The sequence below is a fragment of the Nomascus leucogenys genome, chromosome 5 (genome assembly GCF_006542625.1).
Source record: "Nomascus leucogenys isolate Asia chromosome 5, Asia_NLE_v1, whole genome shotgun sequence".
NCBI classification, from domain to species: Eukaryota; Metazoa; Chordata; class Mammalia; order Primates; family Hylobatidae; genus Nomascus; species Nomascus leucogenys.
The window spans coordinates 30443615-30468006 of NC_044385.1; the positions used below are offsets into that span (position 1 = coordinate 30443615).

At 35.5% G+C, this 24392-nt stretch overlaps 1 protein-coding gene across 10 annotated transcripts in view; it reads left to right on the forward strand.

Annotated features, from left to right (window-relative positions):
• ESRRG (estrogen related receptor gamma) overlaps positions 1-24392 on the forward strand; it is a 594759-nt gene that overhangs the window by 365915 nt on the left and 204452 nt on the right. For 2 of the 10 annotated variants that reach the window (XM_030812869.1, XM_003265096.2), the window contains exon 1: positions 784-1012. The exons of 4 other annotated variants lie outside the window; for them this stretch is intronic. In XM_030812869.1, the coding sequence (XP_030668729.1) occupies positions 957-1012 (56 nt within the window). In that variant the 5' untranslated portion in view covers positions 784-956. Of the gene's footprint in view, positions 1-783; positions 1013-8994; positions 9171-9609; positions 9729-24392 lie in introns of those variants that run through there. 4 more of the 10 variants (XM_030812872.1, XM_030812874.1, XM_030812873.1 and 1 more) reach the window with 4 other exon arrangements.

A 24392-nucleotide genomic window follows, 5' to 3' on the forward strand; every position in this document is an offset into this window, starting at 1 on the left:
TTACCTTTGTTTTGAAAAGCTATGCGTTGTATCTATATGTAAAGAGACAGTCGCAGGTATAGAAAGGTTCACACATATAATTTACTTAGGCATTCTCTCAAATTGTATTGTCACTATTTCCTCTTCAGTAGTCGTGTAAAACTGCATTCCACCTCGGAGATGACGATCCCAGTTCACATGCTCAAACAATTTAGAAGAATGCCTTTATTATTATTATTTTTAATGCCCAGCATACATCAGGAAAACAGGAAAAGACATGATTAGGAATACATGAGAAAGTACAGCACCAAATAAGCAGCGGCCCCCGGTGTAATAAAAACACAGACAACGGCAGGACAAACTTAATTCTCTACCTTCCGCAGAATCCTTTCCCAAATTAACTGAGAGTCTGCGTGAGTTCTCCTTTTCAAGGCAAAAGAGATCTTAGGTTAGAAATCAAAGGCAAATCCCTCCAGTGCTTAGAGAGTTAAGTTAGTTATGTTTCTTTTGTAGCTTCCCAGAAGAAAAAAAAAGGGAGAGAGAGAGAGAAGGGAGGAAAAAAAAAAAATCAAACCCGAGAGTGTGTATTGGGAGCGTTTCAATCGCTCCCTTCTCCTCTCCCTTTTTCTCTGCCCACTCTCAGTTTCCAGCCCCCTTCGGCTCTCTGCACCCTGCCTACCTGCCTGGCTCCTCTCGCTCCGTGCAGCCTCCCGTCGCCTCCCTCCTGATTGGGCAGAGGCCCCCCAATCGGCTGCGCGGCTGGGCCGGTGGGACTGCATATGTAAAGCCCTACTTCATATTAATAAGCTCCAATCGGGGCTTTAAGTCCTTGATTAGGAGAGTGTGAGAGCTTTGGTCCCAACTGGCTGTGCCTATAGGCTTGTCACTAGGAGAACATTTGTGTTAATTGCACTGTGCTCTGTCAAGGAAACTTTGATTTATAGCTGGGGTGCACAAATAATGGTTGCCGGTCGCACATGGATTCGGTAGAACTTTGCCTTCCTGAATCTTTTTCCCTGCACTACGAGGAAGAGTAGGTACCTTTTTTCTTTCCTTTTTAAACTCGTCGTGGGGGTGCGGGGGTGGGGGCGGACAGACTATATCTTTACACACTGATTCAGGTAATGCCCTGGGTATTTTGTGTGCACGAGTGCTTGTTTGTGTCTGTCTTGTGCCTTTTGTGTTGAGGGTGATCTCCTAATTCAGTAAGTCGAGAATTGTTCTCTGACTACAATGTTACCTTTGAGGCAAAGCTCAGTGACTGTCAGTAAAACAGCTGTGTGACAGTCACTTCTTATTCAGGTGCTAAGAATAGGCACTTGGCACAAATGCTTAGTGAACTGTTAAAATGCATCTTTTACTAGGACCCATTTTCCCAAGGAAAGATGTTTTAAAATACAATATTCAAAATGATTTATACTATTGAGTGCCTCTTATGTATTTGCAGTTTGACAGATATTTTCAGCTCCTTGTCATTTCTTACCGCGCAGAGTTAGAGGCAACATTGCACATTTACTAAATCTCCTTCAGAGAACAATTTAAAAACTAGCCCTATGTAATTCTGGGCTAGAATAATGTTATTTGCATGGTTAGCGTTAAGTCAGCACTTAACTGACAAATCAGTCCATTAAGTAACATGAGATTTTCACACATTATAAATATTTAAGGGGGAGAAAAAAACTAAAGAAGAAACAGTAGTGACTTTAAAATTTTCCTCTTAAATACTGCTCAGAGTGTGGATTTGTCTCGTTTATTCTGTCCAGAAGATACAGAAAAGTACTTTCGTTATTACATGCAGTTTAATTAGAATTTATGAATATCTTTATGCATGTGGAAATATATATTTAGATTACTAAAGGGGGGCAGTGAGTAGGGGGTACGAGAAGTAAATTAGGCATTTTTGTGCAAATGAGTAGGTCATAAACTTAATTTCAACCTACTGTTAAGATAAAATATTAGTATATCATGAGAGCTGTCACTGGTTTATCTCCCTTTCTGTTGAGTCAGTTATATTGCTTTGCTTTCACATTACAGTAATACCAACTGTTATAATTCTGAAAAGAGTGCCCTTGGCAAACATTTCTGTCTATAGATTGTGAAGAAAATATCAAACTCTAGAAGATGAGGTAGTGCATTATAGGTAGATGTCCACTAGCTGTCCTTAGTGACTGCATATTGCATTGCTTTGTAATTAAGTAAGAGATGAAAAGTGACTTGCAGTCTCAGTGGCTGCTCCTGTATGTTTGAGCGTGAGTGTGAGTGTGTGTGTGTATGCATGCTCACACATGCACAACCACCCACATCCATGCTCACACAGGGAATATTAGCCAAGAGATTGATTTAGGAGGAACTGAAAGATTATAAGGCTGTGCTTGCATCAGTTTGAAACACTCAAGGGAAGAAACAACCTTAAGATGTGTAAAAATAAAAATGAAAAATAAACAAAGGTAGGACTGCCCACTCAAGTGTAGTTTGAAGGTTAGTGTACTTGGGGCTGTAGAATTGGAGAGTTTAAGATGTCTTCGTGTCAGGAAGAATGTCTTATCCAAGCACGCTCAGATTCTGAACTTTCTCTTGTAAATAAATGAAGAAAACAAACTTTAAAAATCCCCCAGAGGCTTCTTTTTGAAGTAGTTTCCTTGAATTTAACTTCTTATAGCTAATTTGAATAATTCGTTTAGATAAGCCTCTTAAAGCAGATGCATTTAAATGAAGTCAAGGCACATGTCCTTTTGGCTTTGGCGCAAGATTCAAACTAGCTTTCTTTTGGGCTCAATTAAAAGTCATTTTAAAAAATACAGATTTATTGTCTGGATGCAGTTCTGATGGTTATGTGGTTCACTGGACAGACAGAAAGATCTAACGCTAAGCAATGCATCTGCCTCTCTGTCTCAATTAATAAACCACAGAATTTATACACGCTATTAATATTCATAGTAATTGTACCGGGTTAAACCCCATCACGTGTGTGTATACACAGAAATGAAACCAGAGTTGTACAGTTTTAGAGGAAAATATTGGACAGTTTCTGCTTTGGAGGGTGTTAAAAAGATTCATACAATTTATTGACCACCATTAAGAGAGCTTAAAATGTTAACCTCTAACTATGTATTTTTTTATTTTAGGAAATGTGCCAGCACATTAAAGAACATAATACTTGAAAGCTTGTTTCACATTTAATAGCAGTAATAGCTGATAGCATAAATAGATGAAAATAATATATCTGCTCATTTTGACATATGTGTCAGTCTAATCATTCTAAATGAGTGTGCTCATCACATGAATCCCTTTCAACCTCTGATTAAAATGTAACATTGACTACAGGATTATAGAGCGGACTTAATTTTACTGACTGTTTTAACAGTTGTCACAGCTGTTGGAAGAAGGAAAGGCAACTGAAACACTCCAAAACAGACAAGGCGAGGAGGGAACAGTTTAGTAAATTTCAGCCTGATCACTGAAGTCCAGACATTGAAAATTTAAGTTCCGTGTTTTAAGATTTGTGTTTGGAGCTACACAAGTTTTATTTTGTACGTTTCACTCTTTCTGTTTCAGGGTTTTCATGTTTTTTCTTTTTCTCATCTCTTCTTTCTAAAATCTATACTAATTAAAAAACAAGACAATCCCAAAGTAATTCCATAATGTCAAATTATAGGTGATAAAATAGGCAGAAAGGAAAAATTTATACAGTAACAGTAACAACAACAAAAAAGCCGAAATCAGAGGGGATGCCTTTTTTTTAGGGAATGATAAGAGCTTGGCTAAGTCACTTTAGCTGTGATATTATTTGAGAACTCTGAACAGACACTTTATTTTTTCAAGTAAGAATACTTCAACTCTAGACTTGGAGCTCACATGACTTTTCTTCATGTTTTGTTTTTTATTTTTTCCCTACAAATCTTGAAAACACCTGCAGCCTTAAAGGTATGTGGTGTTGGTGGGGATTTCAGATGATTTCTCTGTAAACTGCTTGAAGTGACAACCAGCTGCAATTAGTTGTGAGCCTTCTTGAGCTGTAGTCTTGTAACCTTGCCCATTACATTACTAAAGTGAGCAGATTAATTCTGTTTTCCTAAAAATTAAATAATCATTGTACATGTTCCAAACTATATATAGTTGAAATGGCCAGATGACAAGTATTATGTAACATATGATTTTCTCCTTGAAGTAAACAACAAAAAAACAACAGTTCCTGAGTTAATGAAATATATGTTGAATGGGAGTGGTGGATAAATGACGGGTATCCCATGTTTCACTAGCCCTTTGTGTCAGGGTATTTATGTATTACCCTATACACATTTGGTGGTAAGTTTAAAAATCCCTTTTTTATAGAAAGGACTAAAAAACAGCTTTCGTTTCCTGGGCAGAGCTAAGGGTGATGGTGTTGGCTGTTTCTTCTTACAGTGATGGTTTCTCTTCTTAATGTGTTTATGGCACTGCTGCTTTATTTACTGAGCCTAGTGTGTTGCAGCGGTAATTAACCCATGTTATTAGCAAAGCCCTTGTGGATATCCATTAATTCTCTTGCATGGATGATCATTTTTCTAGTGTTTTCCCCAAATAAGGTATCATTGTTCTGTTTTTTTTTTTCCTAAATTGACGGCCTTTGATATATTTCTTTGATTTAATCTGACCTGTTATATATTGGCCATTTTATAAAGAATAATAATTAATTCAGCTTTTAAAAATGCTGATAGAAGCAAGAGGAAAGATTTTTTTGTTGTTGTTCTTTTTAAAGTGAAAAAAGAAAAGAAAAGGTTTAAAAATAATGCAGGAAATCAGTTTTAACTCTAAATTTTTCAGATCTTACAATTTATAATAATTTATATCTTTGAGGTATTTTAATCAGTTTTTTTCTTACTTAGTTAATAACACTTTAGGCATTTTTGTAAAATATCGAGCCAGCAGAAAAATACTTGTGCTTCCTGGCTGAGAAAAGATAAGGACCATCTCATTAGCCGGGCCATACTTTTGCAATTAATTTTAGATACCTGGTGCTATTCATCAAAGAGGGAAGCTAACTTCTCTATGATTCTATTTAACAATACTTTCACAATACCTCACTCCTGCAAGAATTACAGACAAAGAAGAAACCGTTCTTTTGGAAGGTAGGCATAATGCCCAATCTCAAGTCCGTATCACTTACGAAAAATTCCTCAACATTTGTTTTAGCTCAATGACTAAACAAAATATTTCTTTGTCTTATTTGTAAAGTGATGTTAAGCACTGAAGGTTTTGCTTTATATTATTTTATAAAATAAATTATATGCTGATGAGAGATACTTTTTCATACAAATGGCAATTAATAGCAATGATTTCTATTAAACCAATTAATATGAAATAAACTTTTTAGCATCACCTATCCAGCTTTTAGAAATAAGAGGAGAGGATCTGAGGGATCTCAGTAGAACTTTAGAGTCATTGCAGCAGATAAGCTTTGCTCTGAATTGTGCTTCATAGCAAATTCGTGGAAGAGAGAAACAATGCAATGTTGATCTGTTATAAGTGCATATGAGCTCCGGCCCTAGCCAGCTCTCTGGAGAAAATCTTTGATTACACTGGCCCAGTTTGTTCAGTTTTTATCTCTTTTACATCCACTGGCATTGTATTAAATTGTCATTGTCCTAAAGCACAAGAGATAGAAATGAATTGCAGTTCTCTACATTGTCTGACAGTGAAATATTTAGCCTCTCTTTCTCCAATCATACTTATGTGTATATTTGATAGTGCAAGGATGACACCAAGCATCTCTGCTGCTTGACAATCTTTCCATTGCATTTTGTATGTTTTTGTCATTGATTTTTTGATAGCCATGTATATGTGGATATACATGATCTATACTATTATTAATAAATAAATACACACATGGTACTTTAAAACTCAAAGCAGTCGATAGGATACACAGGAGTATATTTGTGTGCATGTATAGTATGCATGTGAAATATGCATGTATGTGGGAAGAGGTAATGTATATGTAGATTATAGGTATGCTGCTAAAAGTATTCATGTACATTTATATAATAAAGTAGAACTCAAGTATTATTCTAATCAGTTAGTTGCCAGTTAAATTTGCCAGGCATGATTTTAACCTGGAATTGGTATTTCAGGTGTTTACAGATCTGATTTTAAACTGAGTTTATTTAACTACTGTGTATTAGACAGGTAACAGGTAACCTAGTAAGTCAATTTGTTTCTGATTTTAGAATTTTCACATAATTGTCATTCATGTATTCAGTATCTAGAAATCATAAATAATTTGTAAAATAGGAAAGAAACTACTGATATTAAATGTATAATTTAATGGTTTGGGCCCATATCCAAGAAACAATTTTGAATTAGCTCTTGGCTACATTCTTTTCTTACACAATTGGGCCTGACAAATACATCTTAATGTAAAGCATGATAGCTTTCAAACAAATGCAAAATATGAATTTCATTTATCTGCACTACGTAAACATATCATTTGCTCTTTTTCTGAAAGCAAATATATAAAATTAATAAGTATTATATTTCTATAAAGTACATTATAGATTTCAGAATTATTTAATTTTATTCTAAGAGGTAAGTTTAGAAGTCTGTGAATTTACTTAGTAAATGACTGTTGAGAGAAAGCACTTCTGCAATTGCTTTTTCTATTCTAATTCTTGTTCTAATTCATATTCTTTTAAAAATTCCTAGATTCATTGCCTACCTTTATTTATTTGCATAACATTTTAACAAATTTACTGCTCTTGTGTTTTTTAAAAAATTCTGCTAACCTCTTCTTTATGCCAATCTATCAGATCAAAGTTAGCTCCTTTATTATCTGAGGGTGGGAAATGACAGCCTTTTGAAGGATTTACCTGGCCTTTTATTCTTGTTTCAAGTTCATTTTTAGACTTGTTCTTTGTAAGGTCTAGGAAACCTTAGCTAATAAAATAATTTCCATTCAGAGTTGTAGCACACACATCTCTCCACTCTACTTTTTCTTTCCAGAAGTGACACATGTTTCTTGTTCTATGATTTGGACAATATTTCTCAGTATTTTCCAAATGTGTTTTCTAATCAATTATCCAGGATTTTCCAAATGTATCTTCCAATCAATTATCCAAAACTATTGAATTGAGAGAGTTTAGATTTATTGAGTGTTGTATATATGTGTGTATATACACAAATTTCCCCTTATAATGTTTTAAAATAATTTTAAATGTTTGAGGGAAACTTGCTTTTGACGTTTTGATTTCTTCAAATGATATGTCATTTTAATTTATGACAATGCATGTATACTTGGAAGGTAACTTACTAAGGCAAAACAATGAAAGAAAAGGTACAGTTTTAAAGAAATTGGCTTCTTTCTGGTCAAAGACCATTTTAGTATACTTGCATAGATCTATATGTGCATTTGAATGTAGCTATAAACCACACAACACTAACAATTAAAAATACAACCTATGGCTATATGGAATTCTTTCAAACAATATAGAAAAGGAAAACACTTGGTTTTGGCATTTAAAAAATTTTAGATACTTATTAAATTGCCAAAACTTACAGGGAGCCTACTTCAGATTAGATTAAATTCTAAAAGAAGAACTGAAAAGTACGTTTATATTTTAATTATAGAAAATAGTCTTTGTCATATATATTCCTCTGTGACTTCTCATTTTTCTTTGAGTGAAACAAAATTTCATATATACTTTTCATCATTTTGGTTGGAAGTACACATTATGTGTAATATACTTTGGCAGGACTTACCTAGCCAAAGAAAACAAATTAATATTGGGCATACTGAGGGCCGTCAGGCATATCACAGACACGTCAATTTAACTTTGCTTCATTATACACCTTTTCTGCAAACGGTTGGCTAAGATGGTACTAAATAAAAGGGAAGCTACCAATACATTCTCATATCAGATTGATGGCTAGTATAAATGTAATGAAAAAACAGCTTGCTTGCTTACTTATCTTTAAAAATGAACTATAGGAATACAGATAGCATAGATAACAGTAAGTTTCCAATAAAAAAAAAACTTAGGTTCATTGAAATTTTTCTACTACCTTGAAAGTAAAATAGGTTTAGAAAGACAAAAGTCTCTGAAGTGGTGAACCTCAGTTGCTCTTATTTGTGAAGTAAATAAAAACTTAAAGAAGTGGAGAATCCAAAGGAACATGGACAATCCACCTTTATCAGGGGACACCTCTTTTTGTTGCACTTTGCATACGTTTCCTGGAAAACAAAAAAAATCTTACACTTTCTTTTTGTATGACATATTCAATATGCAAAAACAAAAGAAAATTAAAACATAAATTAAGAACTTATGTACAGAAAATAGGCAGAAGCACACGAAATTCTTTTTTTTCCATGATCAGAACAATACCGTTGTAAATGATAATTCCTTTTTCATCTACTCTAGAAAGATTTTACTCATTTTTCATAGCTTTTGAGAATTTGAACAAAGGACTCGTTAAAGAAATATATATTTTTTTCATACTCACAATGTGAGTTAAAATATCTTAAAAGGATACTTTTCAAAGCAGTTATTATGTAACAATATTTATACGAACTTATGTTGCTTTTAAAATAATCGTAAATGCATATTAATCATATATCCAGAACTGCATCCAAAATTAACCAAAATAACAGGTCATATAAAAAATTATAGACTGAGGTACTCATTAAAGAGAAAAAAAATAAACTGTGAGGTTGTTCAATTGATTGCCCTTTGCCCTCCATAATTCCAAATTATCCTAGTACATTAACTTCTCCAAAAATGTAAGATGGGCATGTTAAATTGTATTCATTTTCCCATAAATAAAAGAATATTCTGACAATTTTTAATTTCTTTTCAGCCATTAATCCATTAAAACAGATCAGATAATTTTGAGGAGGAATCATACCCGTAACCAACTGTTCATGACCAAAGAAAGGGAAAGATGTATATGGTTGGTGAGAACCATGTCTTTTTCCTATGAGAAAATGACTGTATACAGTTGGTGCTGGGTCCTATGAAATGACAGAAACATCCCTTTTATCCATAGACTTGAATGAGACCTGCCTCATCAGTCATGGGATCATAGTGTCACAGATGGAAAAGCAACCATCAGCTGAATTGTACTGAACTACACACTTGGCTAATTCATCTTATTGCTCTACACATCTAAAGGAAGGCTCATTCTGTTCTTGGAGTCTAGACAGCATCAGGAGTTGGGCTCAGGTGGGAGCATGTGGCCGCCTTTTTCTGTTCTCTGTTAGTCATTCAGCAAAGGGAGGTGAGGAACAAATGGACAATTTATGAACAGAAGCTCAGGCAGAGATTCTTTCCTAGGCTCAGGAATTTGTTGTTACTCAGTCATTCAAGTAGATTTCTGATTTCTCTTATGCTCTAGAAATGTCATTGCTATCTTTCATGCTCCAAAGTACTACCCGTAAATGATTAGGTGTGTCTTTCAATTCGTATGAGCCATGACCTAGTTTAAGCATTTTTTAATAGATAGAAATGGAGAACAGATCATCTATTTACGTTAATGTGAATGATGATTCTTTTTTCGTGCCTTTATATTGAACTATTCAGTTGGTTAAGTCTGAAGAATAAGACAAATAATAAGAGGTTAAAAACTCAAATTGTATTTTTTTATTTCTTTATTTTCTTATAGTGAACAAAACTTTAATGTCTAGAGCATTTATGAGGGTTTTAATGATTGGAAAATCTATCCTGAGAATGTGGTCACCATATGTGACAGCCTTGCTTTCTATCTTGTCTTCAGTTTCTGGGGTAAGTTCGGTGATATTGTCTGTTGTCTTCCTTTGCTTACATTATAGAACTTCTGTGCTGCCACATTGAGATAACCTGAAGTGTGGGGGGAATGCCTGCTCAGTTCTAAAACACTTTCCTAAACACCTTCCCTTCCTCTATCCCAGCAGTATTTTCCTTTACAATTTCTGTTTCTATTCATCTGTTTTATTAAAGGGTCATTTACTTTGGTAAAAGGTAAGTGCATGATATTCACCCATATTTGCATACAGAGTACACTTCATTTTCCCTCTGAATTCCAGAGAGATTGCCTTCAACTTTTTATATTTGTTTTTCTTTTTGTTTCTGTTTGTAGTGCATTCTAGTTGAGTGCTTTTATAGTGTTTTCTTGATTGTTGTCAGTTTGGGATACTGGAGGCTGACATTTTTGCTAAGTTAATGTCACAGCAGAAAAACCTATGGTAAACTGGAATCTGGCTGTAGTGCATAGAAGATACAACTTATGTTTGATTGTGTGTAAATACAGTTAGTTAGTTGGGGGTTTATCAGATAGCTTGGCAGAAAGAGAGAGGAGCACTACAAACTGTTTTCAGTTAACTGTGCTGTTCATACACCTGATAAGATTGAGAGAGCTTTTCGAAATGCTGATAGGCTTTGAATAAGAAAAGAATAATCACTTCTACTGGCACCAGCTTATCAGGAATGAAGTAAAATGCCAACACTTTTACATTAGCAAAAGTAAATGTTTTAGACACTCTGTGCCTTTTTCATTCAAGTTAAATAGGAGGGGTGCTTTTGAGTGTGCTGTTATGAATAGAGGGATTTATTACCTTGACGAAATTACAGGTGAATATGTTGATAAAAGAAACTTCAGCATCAACAGCAGCTTCTTTGATAAGCAGGTGCATCTCTGCTGTACATTCTCTGGAGAAATTAAGTACTCCTTTCTCCACTCCAATTCTATTAAACATCATTTCTGATGTTAGAAGATGCAGTTATGCCCTATGTCAATCCAGTCTCCCTCTTTTCTCAGCAGATGGGTTACAGGTATTTGAAACTTAGCTGATCAGACTTGTAAAATGCTAGTGTGCTCTGGTTAAATAAGTTAGGGCATCTGTGAGTTGTGCTGAACAAGCAAACTTCTACAGGGAGAAATCCTTTTTTTTTTTTTTTTCAAGAAAGGAATGAGATCAATTTAAAGTTAGGATTCTTTAATGAGAAGATAAACGTATTTGTCCAAGTAATAGTCCATCTTAAAGCACCTCCCTTTGAAAAAAGAGATACTGGTTTTTTTCTTCAATATAAACCATTAACTCTCCCAGTTCTGCCATTTTCTCTTCTTTGTAATTTGATGCCTACAAATAATTTGGCGTATTCAGATTTGATAAATGATAGTGCAAGAGCAGAATGATTGATTTTGGATTACTATTGATTACTCTCAATGAGATCACTGTGACACACTCGAATCAATAGTATTCGATTAAGCAAGGCACCACCGTTCTATACATTCAGCAGCAGTGGGGAATTCAGGAACAGAATGTTCACAAGCTGATAAATTGACAAAGCGTTCAGCTTCAAATAGCCCTTTGTTCAGCACTAGTTCCTTAAAATATATTTCATTGGAAAGTTCGTTTTTGCAACTCGGGACCTTTCTGTGGAAGAAAGGTCATCAGTTTAAGGTTTATTAAATTTTAACTAAAAACAACTGGGCTCCATTTAGGTGTAAAATAATTTAAATACTTACTGCAGGCAACCTTCATGCTTTTGAGCTGTTGCTCAAAGGTTTCATTCTTTTATGAAGATGTCAATTGTAAACATAAAAATGCATCACTGGAAATGTAATGGTTTAAGATTCAACAGAAATAAAAATTCCTGCCCGAGGAAAGCACTATAATCAAAATAAGGTGGTCTTCACTTTCTTCAGAAGTGGGCAAGCTTAGCAGCAGTGCTGGGAGGCAGCAGCAGGTAGCGCACCTTGATCAAGCGCACAGCTGCTTATATTTTTCTCCTTCTCATCTGAGGGTATTCATCATGTCGCCAATACTACATGCAAAACACTAAATATCATTTGATCTGAAAACCGCCACTACTGCTGATACACTGAAATCTTTTTGTCCTGAGTAAACTTACAAAGTCGCTGGAAAAAAAAAAAAAATTATCCATGTCTCAAATCCTTTAGTCAAGGACCTCAAGGATAAGATTTTCTGTCATATTCCATTATTGTGCAGTCTTGGCACTTGGAATGAAGCATTTGCTCTTCCATTATATAGCATTGCTAAGTGGCTTCACCAAAAGGGGACGATATAGTAAACACGCCATTGAATAAGTAAATGTTCTTACATGCAAAAAACTTCATTTCACATGAAACGTTTACCACTAGGGCCTGTGTACCCAAGCCCTTAATAGGTTCTAGTCTTAAAATAGACTTAGATAAGTTCTCTCATTTTGATACTAATTAAAAAATTGATGTAGCTTTCTGAGGGAAAAAGCAATAGGAAGGTCAAGTTTGAAATCATAAAATTCCTTGATGAAACATCAGACTTTTTTGAATGAAAGCAAGGTAATGGGATTCTAATTATATTAGAAAGAATCATGTGAACTTGCCATTTTTGTAGGTCAAACAATGGTCAAATATCAGTAATTTCATATGATTCAACACAATAATTGAATTTATTTCTCTACCGTTCATATTCCATAATCAAATCGAAAGCAACAACTTTTTTTTTATTATTTTTCTGATGGGCTGTCACAGATGATGGGAGACACATGAATTCTATATACAATTATACCAAGTATATTATAATAACATTTTTAGCAACTTTTTTTCTCTAACATCATTAAAGAGCTGCCAAGTATAAAGTATTGTACACACTGAAAAAGTGTGCATTTATCTGATATGTCCTCTGTGGTTGCTTAGATGCTTTTGAGAATCCATGTAAAATTTGCACCTGCTGAGGAAGACCATGTCACAAATGCCAGAGAAACCTCCTATTAGAACACAGTAGTGACCCCCTAGAAAGAGCACATTGCTAAGGGTAAATAGTTTCAAAACAAATTGGGGAAAAGATAACAACACCTCAAATATTTCATCCTCACATTCATTCGTTAAGAGAACCTTAATATGCTAGTTAGTGCTTTTTGTGCTTCCCCCAGAGAAGTATTAAAACTGTGCTCCATGAAATCTGTGCACCACTGTGGAGCGGGCAGCTGCAGAACTCCCCGAGTTGGCAGTGGAGCCCAGGATGCTTTATTGGCTATTGCAGTCAGGAAAGGTGCTCCAGGAGATGTAATAAAATGATCCCAGAGCCACCATTTGACCCCCCAGATGTGCAGCTCCTGTTGGAGCTGTTCTGCAGTGGCCAATAGGAGCTTTCTTTAACCACCTGCGGGCAGAAACTGGCTCCCAGATAGGAAGGAAATTGGCTCGGTCGATAGGTAGGAGGGAGGGGCTCTGATGCCACCACTAGAAATGTCAGCACAAAGTGCTTGTTAACTTAGGGTCACGTCAGGACTCAGTACGTTTTTCTCATTCTGGGTAAATGCACGACAGCTTACATCTTGTTTCAACGAGAAGGGTGGGCATCGTTTACTGAAACTTGATTGAGTGAATGCCTCTGCCTGGTCCCACTGTCAGTCTTGGAGTTTTCCCTTAGTAGTGTATTTCCCCCCTGTCTGTGGCACTGAATTTGATTTATCGCTGGTACTGAGATCAAAAAAGAAATCATTCCTTTTGATGTTTGCTATTAGGCGCATGCAGTGCAGCGGGCTGGGGGCGGTGGGAAGAGAGCAGTCTTAGTACACAAGTCACTGTCCTGGCCACACCATGGACACTGATGGCAGAATATATTTATTCTCTGTTCACTTTGGATGCGAAATTCTGTGAGTAGAAAGGTTAGCCATGGAGTATTTTAAATGAATAATTATGTTTAAGTACAGATTCTTTTGCTAAGGACTCAAAGTAGTGACTCACATGTACACCTGATTACAACAGCATTTTTTAAAACTGTATTTGCATCAATTTTACCAAAAGACATAGAAAGCTCAGGAATATAAACAACCCAATGGCGGTCAGACTTTTCAAAAAAAGCAATTGGTTGCTTTTCTTTGTTTAGTGGCATACTTGGGACATTGGAGCCTTATCTGCAAATGACAGGAAAGATTTTGTGGGGTTTGCCTCTCTTGTCTTCTGGACCCTGGGCAGGCTTTGTTTCCAGCTCTGTACAGTAGCTTTTGTCCAGCTTCTTCGTTAGTTTTAGTGGGATTTCTCTGAGCAGCGTGAGCCCCAGCCCATCAGCAGGCTGCTAGTCAGCAGCAGGTGTGAACAACATAAAACAGGATTAACACTGAACCAAAGTGTGTACTAAAAACAGAACCCCTGCCTTGTTTTTAAAAAAGACGGCAGGATTGGAAGATAGAAGCCACTCTGGACTTGTACCCGCCTTGTTTACTAAACAGTGTTCAATGGGCTATGTAAATGGCTCTGTTTAGGTGCAGAGAAGGCATGCGAGGGAGCATGCACTCATTTTCTCCTTTTTTAAAACTATAAACTCAAAACACCTGCAGAAAATTCTTCTAAGACTCTCAGAAGAGACAAGCAAAATAAAACAAAAATTAGGTAAATCCTGAACCAGGATTACAGGTTAATATTGCAAAGATACTGTCCTTATTTACAAATTTGGTGTGTTGTATTTTCCAGCTCTAGAAAAAAATATTGTTTGGTTTATTCTAAGATTTTTTTGTGTGTTTAATTATGTGACTTAATTTATATTTTCACCGAGGTCGGCAAACCACAAATAAGTACAATCAGTAATTTCATTAGAGAGTATACATACTCCCTCCAATTTTTTTTTTAAATCAGCACTACTTACATAGGAAAAAAAAGCTGGCAAAAAAATCATAGTTAATAAAGGGATCTGTATGAATTCAGATAATGGATCATTGCATTGAATTATGGCATTTGAGTCACTGTGAATATTTTGGCAAAGAGAAGGGGGCATTTAAAATTATGTTTCTCTTTTTAAATTAAACTAATTCTAGTATATATTAGATTAAAGGTTGGATATATGTTTTCTTTATTAGGTTCAGAATAACATGTATTTTGAAACTTCCAGACTTAAAGGAATATCCATATCCAGGAAGAGGTCTGAAATAAGAAAATAACAATTTAATTAATTAGAGAAATTGAATATATATATACACACACACACACACACATATATATCTGTACACACATGCACATACACATAACTCTTCTTCGAACACATGCAAATGTAAGCTTTTTGCATGTATATGTATTGTCATTACACTGATTTCTTTTTTTTTAATTATACTTTCAGTTCTGGGATACATGTGCAGAACATGCAGTTTTGTTACATAGGTATACACGAGCCATGGTGGTTTGCTGCACCTATCAACCCGTCATCTACATTAGGTGTTTCTCCTAATGCTATCCCTCCCTTAGCCCCCCACTCTCCTGCAGGCCCCAGTGTGTGTTGTTCCCCTCCCTGTGTCCATGTGTTCTTATTGTTCAACTCCGATTTGTGAGTGAGAACATGCAGTGTTTGGTTTTCTGTTCCTGTGTTGGTTTGCTGAGAATGATGGTTTCCAGCTTCATCCACGTTCCTGCAAAGGACGTGAACTCATCCTTTTTTTATGGCTTCATAGTATTCCGTGGTGTATATGTGCCACATTTTCTTTATCCAGTCTATCATTGAAGGGCATTTGGGTTGGTTCCAAGTCTTTGCTATTGTGAACAGGGCTGCAATAAACATACATGTGCATGTGTCTTTATGGCAGAATGATTTATAATCCTTTGGGTATATACCCAGTAATGAGATTGCTGGGTCAAATGGTATTTCTAGTTCTAGATCCTTGAGGAATCACCACATTGTCTTCCACAGTGGTTGAACTAATTTACACTCCCATCAACAGTGTAAAAGCGTTCCTATTTCTCCATATCCTCTCCAGCATCTGCTGTTTCCTGACTTTTTAATGTTCACCATTCTAGCTGGCGTGAGATGGTATCTCATTTTGGTTTTGATTTGCATTTCTCTAATGACCAGTGTCATTACACTGATTTCTAACACTCCAAAAATGTGTTCAAATGTAGACATTTATATAAGGTGGATCTATTTGAGAATATAATGTAAACTTTACTAAAAGAATACTATTGAAATGTAAAAAATTAAAATTTTGTTTATAATTCTCTTTCAGTAGCATCTTGGTAATATATATTACTTTTATTATCTTTTATATTCCAGGCTTAAATTGTAATTACATACTCATTTCTTCATTTTTTATTTACACATATTCTTTTATTTTTTTAAATGGCTTTTTTTTTCTGAGACTTTGCTACTAATTTTATTTTAGAAGTAATATTGCCTACCAGTTTAATTATGACTGTCTTAACACATGTTGAATATACCAAGAATATCCAAATCATTATGAACTACATAAATTCTAAAAATTATGTTTCTATTCCACAGTTGCTATCTTAAAAAATTAATTTAACACCACTTGCCTTCCAGTGTATTTTTTCTTAAGAAATATTTATTCTCTTCTGTTTAATATTTTAAAGTATCCTCCATTATATACAGTAATTAGGTTGTGGGTACATAGCTGAATGATAGTTAATAAAATCAGAAAATACCAGTTTAAAATTGATTTTGAAGTGTATTCCATATAACCAACTCTCTGGTGTCAGATTAATTGCTTATAGTCTCACGTTGCATCAAAAAAATATTACATGTGTTCTTTTGCAGTTTTTAAAATCATTAAAGCTGTCAATTTAGTGCATTAAACTGCATTTTCTTGATCATTCGAAAGTATTTGGCTACGTGGAGACACTGTCTTAAGCACTAAGATCTTGAAATGAATGATAAAAATATGTGAATGCATGTAAAACATTTAAAAATGGGATTTTTCATACCTAAGTCTCCAATGTAAAAAGGAGTCAGTCTTCATAAAATAAATTCGGGACTTAAGTAGCAGTAGTTTTACATAAAACTTCAGCAAATTGCAACTTTCACCCTAACTTTCTGGTTTTGGCTTCTTAGAACTGATGTAAAGTTCACATCATGAATGTAATTAGGAATTGTGCATTTAGATCCTGAATGTGGCGAGAATGTGATTGGGGTCTGGGAGCAGTCAAGTCTAATCTGGCCTGTGTTCCTTCAGCTAAAAGCTGGGCCCGATTATTTTTCTTTGAGAAGACTTGATCACCAAAGTTGCCATTAAATCTTAAAATGCTCAACATTACTTCTATATGGTTTGATTTTTTTAGACTGATTAATGAAAAGAAAAAAAAATTCTTTAAAAGATCATGTAAGACAGTATATTTCCCAGGTAGCAGAGAAGGTAAGAAGGATTTGTTTGAACTCTAGAAGGTTTATGTTGTTTGACTTTGAGGGAAAGGTTTGAATTAGTAAACTCATTCCAATCAAAGTAAATGACTATTGAAAAGTAGTTTTTGTAAGAAAACCTTGCCCTTAATCTTGAGATAATCTTACAGCTATTGTCTTCGTCCAGCATTCCTACAACGATGCCTGATAGTTCCCAAAAGCCTGGGATTTCAATTTGCCTGAGGACTCAAAGATTGAATTCAAAGCAGTTCTCTGTTTGCAGCATCTCTTCAGTGGATGTATTTTATTTAGGAGTTTTATTTATTTATTTATTTTTGAAGATACAGATTGGTTTGCTCCAGGTCATTAAAATTATTGTCTTTCACATTTTTAGATGTTTGTAATTAGATGATTAGTGAAGTTGGGTAATAAGATTTATATTGGCATCAGTTAAGTTTATAGAAGGATTAAAATCATGGTATCATGGCACCATTGCCAATCGGAATATGCCAGAAATATCTCGAGAGAGTTTTTGTCAAATGTTTATGCTCAATTAAAATTTATACTACATGTTACTGAGCGCTTATCTCAGGATAGCTTGGCATCATGATGTTGTAAGTTTCCAATTGCAAGTGATATGCAATGCAGTTTTTTTTGTGTGTTATAGTATTACAGGATTACAAACTTTGGAAGGGAAATGCCACACTTTTAGAAATGACACCAGCAATATGAGACAAAGAACTATTGCATCGTGGGCACAGCCAGCATTTTCTGCAACATCAAAAGGCTGTAAACATATGGTTTTTATCTTTTCCACTCCATATATGCAAAGGACCTTTATGTAAGCACTGGAGACATGAGCTGAGTCATCTCACCTATGTTTTTGCTTCGTTTGTGGGTTTTTTTGCAAAATATTTGTGAACATGCTTTATCCACTCCCCCACCCCTGCCATAGTCTTTCTGAGTTTTCCCGTATCACTCCCTTTGAATTCTCTTCACTTTTTAAAGCTGAGGTGGACTGTTTAAAATGGATGCATTCTTCGTCATGTATAGTGCCAGAATGCTTCGGAAACCTTCATTGTAGTCTTAAAAAAAGACAAACTCACTAACAAAGCAACAACATGAAACATCAGGGGTTGCTGGGGGTGGGGGACGAGGAGGAAGAGGGCAGCTGGTAATTTATGATTTCTCTAGTATTGCATGTAAAGGATTTGCCAGTGCCCCACTTCCACCCCACCCCCAAACTACACACCGCTCAGTGTTGGGATGATGATAATGTACCTGGAAGGAAAAGGCAGTCCATGCCCAGGCAGGCAGCATCAGACAGGGCGCCTTGCCATCTGCCCCACCTGCTGCATTCATGAGTCCATCTGGTGACTGCAATAGCTCATTGTAGGCCTCTTCTGAGGAACATTCGGGCTGAAAAGCAGGCAGTGTGAATTATTTAGGTAGCTAGTATAAATAAATAGAAGGAAAGAAGAAGAGTAACAGGGGAAGGATCTGAAAGAACCTGCTGCTCCCTTGGTCCTGGGTGTTTTGGAATGCTTTAATGCATGAAAGCACTCGATTTGCATATAGATTTAGATGTATAGATCACTGTGCAGATTACAAACCAATGAGTTTTATCTAGATTTAGATAGTGCTCAGCCTGTTTTGCACTTCAAATATGGGCAATTCCAGGTAGGGAATCTTTGGGACGTTCAACGTAAGTGTAACTGATGAAAAGTAACATTTTTGGGTATTGATTTAGCAAAATAAAACAACGTGTGTCCTTTTGGAAACATATTTTTTAAAATGGGGATAACACATTTGACTTTTTAGCGAATAATTTACACAGATTGTGTCCTTTTTTTCCTTACTAGATATAAAAAAAATAGAAAATAATTTCTATGTCAATTATATTCGTCTATGTGGCCATTCAGAATATTTTAGTTAGCTACCGTGTACAAAGCGTTGTTTTGGATTTTGCATATACATTAATATATACTAACTATTAAATGAAAATCTTAAAACATGTCAATCTCTATGTAACTGTGTGTTTTCTGCCTAGATAAGCCACATGGACAGGTACCTACTTGATTAGCCCAAAAAAGAAATACTTAAAGCAATTGTAAACTAGAGTCAAACAAGTCATTTATACTGAAATAGACACTGTTGCAATTAGGAAAGTTTAAACATACTATTTTTCAAAGACTTACTGGTATCATTTTGTACCTAACAAGATAAGTTTACAAAGCTGTAGTGTCATTTTGGTCTAGGAAGAGCTAATTTGTATAAAAATGATTATAAATTGTAAATCAAAGTTTAGAACTGTGAATGGAATTGGTAGCTTCCAGACTTGAAACAAATTTTGCTATTTTTCTTCCTCAGAATCATTCAGAACATAGTATCAGTTTGGGCTGTGGGTAGGGGGTTTTATTTAAATTATGATTTAAAAAAATCTACTGCTCCCATTTTTACATTATAGATTAACACAGACATATACATGTGGATAATATGTATTATATCTAGTGATTATATCTTATTATATCTTATTTGTTAACTGAGTACCTATGATAAAGTCATGAAAAGATAATTTGTTTTTTAATATTTCCTCTGGCTCCATATGTACAGAAAGGTATGTGATGTTTTGCACTTTAGAATTTACTCGATCTTTTTTTCTTCTCCTTCTTCTTCTTTTATTTTGGAAAGAGACAGAGTTTTGCTCTTGTCTCCCAGGCTGGAGTGCAATGGCATGATCTTGGCTCACTGCAACCTCTGCCCCCCGGGTTCAAATGATTCTCCTGCCTCAGTCTCCCAACTAGCTGGGATTACAGGTGCCTGCCACCATGCCTAGCTAATTGTTTTTGTATTTTTAGTAGAGATGGGGTTTCACCGTGTTGGCCAGGCTGGTCTTGAACTCCTGACCTCAGGTGATCCACCCGCCTCGGCCTTCCAAAATGTCGGGATTACAAGCGTGAGCCACCGCACCCGGCCGAATTTACTAGATGTTTAGGGTTAGTTAACAGTATCCCACTTGCCTCAATTCTGTTCCAAAGTAAATTTAAAAGATCTGCTTTTTTTGAGCCAGTGAAGTGCTAGCCTTCATTTAAATAAGCAAGGTCTATATGGGGAACGGAACATACATGAAAATGAATCACATTGCTAACTCAAACGATAACCAGTAATTCTTTTTATATTTTTTCAATACTTTTTACTTCAAGAAAATTTATTTATACCCAGTCTTTTCCCAAAAAGTCTTTGAGGTGATTGATTCCTTTTTACCTGCATTTAAAACCATTTTCCAGCACCAAATAAAATGAGATATTTTCCTTACGTCAAGCAACTCTGTAAAATTTAAGGGCCGTCAATAAAATTCAGGTGAGTTAGGCAAGACTGAAGTTTATCCCCCACTCACTCATTCTTTTTTGGCTCTACACTTCCTCCTTTGACATCCCAGCTCTCTCTCTTCCCACCCCCACATTCAACAACAAGCCCACTCCTGCACACGCACAAACACACAAACACACACACACACACACACACACACACACACACACACATCTATCCAGCTTTGAAAACATGCCATTAAAAAAAGCCATTGTCTATTTTTTCCTTGCAGTTAAAAAAAAAGCAAAAAAAAAATTACATTTATACAGAATTAGTAACAAAGACCTTCACTTATTCTTAAATTACCTTTTCCTGAAAAGCAGGCTACTTCTCACAGAGTCACTGGAACACTGTTTGCTACTCTAGACAGGCAAAGAAGGACAAAGTTGACAGACACAAAACTTAATTAGGTAACCTTTATCAAGCTTTTCCAACATATGGCTTTGAGTGCGGCCCAACACAAATGAGTAAACTTTCTTAAAACATTATGAGATTTTTTTGTGTGAATTTTTTTAAAGCTCATCAGTTATCATAGTGTTAGTGTATTTCATATGTGGCCCAAGACAATTCTTTTTCCTATGTGACGACCCAGGAAAGCCAAAAGCTCGGACACCCCCGCACATGTTAGTGGTTAGTTAACTGCAAGAACAGTAGTTGGCTCAGTATTTATTTGACAACTTCAGGGAACATCTATAGATACCTTGAGGCTCCTTAGATAAACAAAGTAATTAAATGTTTAAAAAATCTTTTAACTGCATCTATACAAGAATACTTAAGCTTTTTTTTACTGCCTTGATTGGTTTGTATTCACCACAACTCACAGTGCTAATTTATTATTATTTGTTTAAAATTTAAGATATACTGGCAAGAATCCTCCTGGGCACTCTTTTCTCTCCTTTTTTATTCTGATGTTAGAACTTCTTATAATAATTCTTCTAGATTATTATAATTCTTCTATTATTATGATATTATATATAATATATATTTAATATATATTATATATATTATATTCTTCCATAATATTATTCTAATATTATTCTAATAATTCTTCTAGATTATTAGATCTTCTCTGATCTAATATGGACAGGACTAGAATACCAGAATAATTCACATGTACATGATTTCACCAACTCATGTGCTTGGGTCAACTTTGCCTGGAATATCTTTTTTTTTTTTTTGAGGCAGAGTCTTGCTCTGTTTCCCAGGCTGGAGTGCAGTGGCGTGATCTCGGCTCACTGCAACCCCACTTCCCCTGGTTCAAGCGATTCTGCTGCCTCAGCTTCTCGAGTAGCTGGGATTACAGGTATGCACCACCATGCCTGGCTAATTTTTTATTTTTATTTTATTTTTGTATTTTTAGTAAATACGGGGTTTTGCCATGTTGGCCAGGCTGGTCTCAAACTCCTGACCTCAAGTGATCCACCCATCTTGGCCTCCCAAAGTGCTGGGATTACAGGTATGAGCCACCACAACCGGCTTGCCTGGAATATCTAATAACTTACTTTATCCTAAGATCACATAAAAAATATATTTGTTTCATTGGGGGAAGTCTAGAGTGGGTTTATTTTCATAAAATGGGAACTGAAACTTAGTAAATGAGTATGAATCAGCACAACCTACTGGCTGTGAATGTCTCTTTTTGGCCTCTTACAGATTTCTTTCTTCACCCTCTCTCATAAGACTAGAGAATCTATAATCTGGATGTTAATTTTATTTTTATTTGATCTGCGTTTTCATCAAAGGTGTTATTTAAAGGAACAAATGTCGCCTTTTAAAGCAAGCTATGGCCTAACTATACGTAAGAAATTTTAAAAGGGAGATATTATAATTTGTCAAGGAGATACCCAGAAGAAAATTAATTAGCAATAACTACTTGCTTTTAAGAGTTCTGACTTTATAATTACCTAGCAAATTGGTAAGTCTAGTGATTTCATTAGAACCAAAACATAAATAAAATAAATGTGAATAAAAGCCTTTTTGTAATATATATTTCAAAAGTAAATCTCCTTTTAGTGGTTCTTCTTGAAATTTGCCATTGACAGTTTAGTCAAATCAGCCATATTTATGATAGTCTGGCTACTTTAAATACTGCTCTCTAATAGCAGTTATGGTGTTATTAATTATATGGGATAAGTAGCAAATAGTAGCATCCATGTTGCTTCTTAATAGCCTCCCATAAAGAACTTCATTATCCCTTCATAGAGAAGAAGGGGGATGCAATAATAAATCATGGGCATTTTTATGGATTCATAAGTCAGGAGGTAAGGTGACCATTTGGGGTTTCCCCAAAGCAAGGCTAATAAATAGGGTGGTATTTACTTAAGCACTGAAGACAGTCAGCATGGCCTGGTGATCTTTTGTTTTGGGATGTCACAGCTGGTCCAGGCGTAATGCTAGATTCCTTTGTTTTCTTAAAACATATAGTTTAAAACCTAGTTGTGTTTGCAGGAGAGAATCCATGGCAAGAGAGGAGACGGGTCTGCTGATGAATGCAAACAGAAGGAGCAGCATCTGTGCATAGAGGAATGAAACAGTTAAGAGAAATCTATCAGGTCCTTTCTGCTACCATTTCCTGACAGGATCTCACAGAATGTCAGATTGTTAATCTCAGGGTCATAGAGTAAGGATGATATTGGGTGCAGGTTTTAAAAATAATGCACTTTATTTTGGGAAGCAAGATAGTATGGTGCAGACTATGAGTTTGAAAGCCAGAGAAATTTATGCTACTGCTTAAAAGATGTTAAGTCTAGCGATTTCATAAAATAGCGTGCAAAAAATGCTTGGCAAAAGCAGGCACTCAATAAATATTTCATACCCCCCCAAACTCCACAAACTTGCTCTTAATAATGGGGTTGTTAATAGCGCTAGAAGGAAAGTACAAAACTGAGATTTTGCTTCTCAAAGCCAAATTAGCTTCTTACCTCAACCGACAAATTCTGAAGTCGAAATGAGTCATAATAAGGATTAGTCAGGGAAGCTTGAATTGAACCTATTTCTCTTGCATGTGTGACTCCTTATCAGCCTCACACTACTTATAATTGCTGGATTCACTTTCTGAAATTAGCAAAGGGGGAAAGCAAAGTAAAGACAGAAACCTAGCCACTCACTGGTTTCTTCTCTGCCTAGAGTGTTAGGGTAAGAATAGGACTATAAAAATATAATATTTTCTGATATTAAAGGAAATGTCAAAATAAAACTATAAGTCACCTACTAAGGGTACTAAAGGAGAAAGCGTAGACTCTAGCAGATTACACTGAGATTAAAGATACTTGAAGAGGTTCTCATCTTCAGTTTCTCTTATCTTTTGAAATGCATAGGAATACCGTCTTTCATACTAATCCAGTAAACAGTACTGTCTGGCTCTGATGTTAGGAGGCCTTTACGAGCCTTGTTACCAGTAGTATGAGAGTCCAGCATACATGTTTTAGAGTGAGCAAATGAGCACGTAAGTGTGTGTGTTTGTGTATGTGTGTGTCTGAGAGGTGGTCCTTAATTTATTTCAGGTGAGTTTCTTGAAGGACAGGTTAAATCAACTGAATGAGCTGATTTTATCATCCTGTGGTGATTTTTTATTTATCTGATAAAATGCTTAGAAAGTAATTAATTTGTCACGGAAACATCTTGCTACTGTATATTTGCTGAATGTGTGATAATATTGCCATGACACAGGTGGGAAAATGAAGTTTTTTAAAAGTGAAAATAGCCAGAGTCTTCCTATATTTCCATCAGCTCATTTTTACTCAGACTTCTCTCTTTAAAAGCAACAACTTTGCAAGACTTCCCGCTTAATAGTTAAGTGAGGTATCTAAGCTAGTGAGGTTAAAAAAAAAGGTGCGGGGCTGGGGGAAGTATAATAGAAGCAGCGGAGATGAGGTAGTAGATGTTGGTGCTTCATTCTCTCTCCCCGGACCAACGATGACTGATACATCCATTAAATTTCAGCCCAGGCTGATTGACTGAGTGGATTTATATAAAT